Source organism: Odontomachus brunneus, unplaced genomic scaffold (assembly GCF_010583005.1).
Source record: "Odontomachus brunneus isolate Ranch 3 - 2012 unplaced genomic scaffold, Obru_v1 Obru_scaffold_145, whole genome shotgun sequence".
NCBI classification, from domain to species: domain Eukaryota; kingdom Metazoa; phylum Arthropoda; class Insecta; order Hymenoptera; family Formicidae; genus Odontomachus; species Odontomachus brunneus.
Genome location: NW_022639595.1, coordinates 487,783 through 491,583, shown reverse-complemented (window position 1 = coordinate 491,583; position 3,801 = coordinate 487,783). Strand labels below are relative to the sequence as shown.

General features: G+C 29.8%; 1 protein-coding gene across 2 annotated transcripts in view; it reads left to right on the top strand.

Moving 5' to 3' along the window:
- The first annotated feature begins 1,353 nt into the window (after positions 1-1,353).
- Positions 1,354-3,801, top strand: part of LOC116850425 (RNA-binding protein 28) — an 11,027-nt gene continuing 8,579 nt past the window's right edge. Inside the window, exons 1-3 of one of the 2 annotated variants that reach the window (XM_032828702.1) lie at positions 1,354-1,467; positions 1,602-1,646; positions 1,746-1,831. In XM_032828702.1, the coding sequence (XP_032684593.1) occupies positions 1,628-1,646; positions 1,746-1,831 (105 nt within the window). In that variant the 5' untranslated portion in view covers positions 1,354-1,467; positions 1,602-1,627. Of the gene's footprint in view, positions 1,647-1,745; positions 1,832-3,801 lie in introns of both variants that reach the window. The other variant, XM_032828703.1, reaches the window with a different exon arrangement.

Here is a 3,801-nt window from a genome sequence, read left to right as displayed (position 1 = left end):
TATATATATATATATATATATATATATATATATATATATATATATATATAATATTTTAAAAAAGTAATTCAAAATAAATATTTATATTTATCTAATAACTTACTAATATTGTATGCTGTCTGGGTTAATACTTTTAATCTTAACAGTACTTTGCCTAAGTATTTCATCACTTAGCAAAGTATTATATATTAGTATTTAAATATTGACAATGTTCTGCGTAAATATTTTATCACTGGACGAAGTATTATATATCAATATTTAAATATTGAAATTAATCATAAGGTAGGATTTGTAACATTAAATATTGAAATACTTGAGTACTAAAAGCTGTATTTGAATCACAGAATATTACTAAAAACTATACTTTTAATACTGAAAATAATTAATTAATCCATGATTCTTAGTATGATATTTCTATAAGGGTTTTAGTTGCTTTATGTTCATTAGTTTATTATACATTATATTTTATATATTATAAATACATCTACATGTTAATAATGTATATAATTGAAATATTACTCTTCACTTATTTACTTTTCACGTTTCACTTTTCACTTATAGTAGCTTACTTCCAGTGAAAAGTGAAAAATAAAAAAGAGATTTTCATGATCGCTGCTCTGAAGTTTAATGGCTCCTGGGGGTCGATTGTGTATTTCGAAACGGAGTGAAAATTACAAAAGTGAGCAAATTCACTAGACATTGACCAATGAAGTTACAAATATTCTAGTAAATTTGCTCACTTTTGTCATTTTCACTCCGTTTTGAGATACGCAATCGACCCCCTGCACAGAGGACGCAGTAATGCTTGCCGCGCGGCGCAAGTTCGTGCGACAGCCAATCAATATGCTGCTTTCCGTAATAACCTTCTAGCTCTTACGGATAAACGGTCCTGTGTGCAGGAGCCATAAGGAAATTAAATTTCTCGCGCGTCACCAAATATTGCCCAACTAATGGCGAACTTCCGGCGAATCCGTTCCACTCTGTCTAGATTCTTTCAGTTTGTGCCCCCTGCACACTCAAGAATTGGTCTTGAAGTTTTTATGACTTCTGCACACAGGACGCGGTAACGTTTACCGCGCAGCGGAAGTTCGCGCGACAGCCAATCAATGGGCGCATTCAGTAGAAAAAGCGCTCAGTGAGCAATCAACGATTATTGGTTCTTGCTATTAGATCCCTAAATCTAGACCAATTACATTGACAAATTACTCAACTGTTGTGCAACTGTTGAGTCTGCTGAATGCAGCCAATATGTTGTTTTTCCGTAAGAAGGTTATTACGGAAAGCAGCATATTGATTGGCTGTCGCGCGAATTTCCGCCGCGTGGTAAGCATTACCGCGTCCTGTGTGCAGGAGCCATTAAGTTTACTATCTTGATTTTATCATTTTCTCTGGGCCTCTAGCCAAATATTGAAGGAAGGAAGGAAGGATCATTTTCTCTGTGCACACCATGTGATTCCAACCTAAAAAGTAATAGAGAATGTGCATGTTTATCCATATTTACGAATAGACGATTATTATGTGCACAGTATCATCTTATAATTTGCCATTGCTTTATTTGATTTATACATAGCAATAATTAAAGAACATATCCTATTATATAGAACTGAAGAATTGACGAAAAAGGAAAATGGGGAAACCATTTAATGGTAAGAACTTTAACAACTTGGCTTAAATGAAAGTTTAATATAAATTAATAAAGTTTAATATATTCTTGTGTAAATAATATTTGCACGCATGTTGTTTAGAACAAAAAAAATTATCTCGGACATATCGAAGGAAAGCAAAATTGGGGAAGATTAAGAAGCCTGATATTAGTGTAAATCAGGGTTGGGTAAGTTACTTTTGGTTTTTAATTGAGTTAAGTTAAAAGTTAGTCCGCTATAAAATAATTAAGTTTACGTTAAAAGTTAACTGAAATAAGATACTAAGTCAAAAGTTAAAAAGTTAAAAAAAGTTAGAAGTTACTCTCACAGCACCGAATATTGCAGTAAGGTTATGGTAGTTTACACATTTTAATGAGTATGTTACTGCAATCTTCCATTAACCTTACAAGATAACTTTGCATTATAATATTGTCATAAAGTTATTATAATCTTTAATATTTCAGCTAATTTATATGTAATTATTTCACTTTTTGTGTATCCTGAAAATATACAATTGGAATATAGTTTATTAATAATCACTTAATATACAAATTATATATACAAATTTTTTTATTAAGAAAGTAAATATAATAAATTTAATTAAATTAAAATATTATTTATAAAATTAATCCTAAGTAATATTTTCTCTCCCTCACTATACACTTCAAATGCTTTAAAGAATCGTAGAGACCAATGTTCATCTTTCAGTCAGCGCTCTAAAGTTTTTGTAGTATTCCTGGTAAAAAAAGTTAATAGAGAACGATAGAATAAAATAATCATTTTTTATTGTTTTGAATATGGATTTTGGTTCATGAATTTACAAAAGGTGAATAGTAATCTATCGTTTTGATAGTGTTATCAACTTGAATCGTTTTCTTTAAGGTTTGTATACAATTTCTGTAAAAATATGACTGTAAGGCTGCAGACACGAAATAAATTATTTTCATTCGCTGACAGCTCACGTTACAGCCTTACAGCCATATTCTTAAAGCTACTGTAGACAAGCCTTTAGCGTATCGTTCACGCTCGCAAATTCAGGTATAAATTCTATTGTATTTTATCAGGTTATACATGATTTTGTATTCTATAGGAAATTAACAATAGAAATTCTATCACTATCTATTGTATTCTATTGTATACGATAGAATATTATTCACATTTTATAAATTCACGAACCAAAATCTATATTCAAAACGATAGAAAATGATTATTTTATTCTATCGTTCTCTATATACTTTTTTTCACCAGGGATCAACATCTAGGCAAACATATTTTATGCATATATCTCTGACTTCTTTTTTATTATATCAAATATTTGGACTAAATAGTTTATTTTTGTTGTTGCACTTAATAATATTTTAAGGAAATTATAATTACTGCTTTGACTGCGCAATTGGGGATAATACAAAACATTTAGTATCAGTTAAAAAAGTAGCGCAGCAGCTAAGATGAAACCTAGAAGTATCTGAAATTCTCGAGTTCGCGTCCGACCAGTATTGAGTAAATTTTCAGGTGTGAAAATAGTGAGAAATCATAGAAAAGCTAAACTTTATTTAAAATCAACATAAACTGATTAGTTGAAAATATATAAATTACTTTGTTATTAATTGCTCGTTAATACAATGTTCTGTACAAGGTTTTTGTAACGTTAATGGAATGAGACGAAGTATGGACGAATATTTTCATGTCGTTAGAAGGTTAATGGCAGGTTTATTTTTACCTCCGTGTAATGTTACCATCTTACAATTTAAGATTGTTATAACCTTATAGCAATATTAATGTGCTGTGAGGGTACTTACCTAAAACTTAATTATCTAAAACTATATATATACACACACAAACACACACAGGATATCCCATATGTCACGGATCGGCTGAATATCTCGGAAAGTATGCACTTTTGAGAAAAATATTTCAGAAAAAAATTATAAAATGATGTATTTAGTGATGTTAGCAGTTTGACCTTGGGTGACGTCGCCAAGATCAGGTCAAAGTCAACTTTAGTTTTTTAAATAGAAACATGCACCTTTTATTACGGAATTTTATTTTACATAAAGAAACAAACAACTTTTGTTTGAAAAAATTTTGATACAATCCTTATTTTTTAAGATATTTACGGAAATATCTACAAAATTATTGGTTTTAATAATTTCTTACA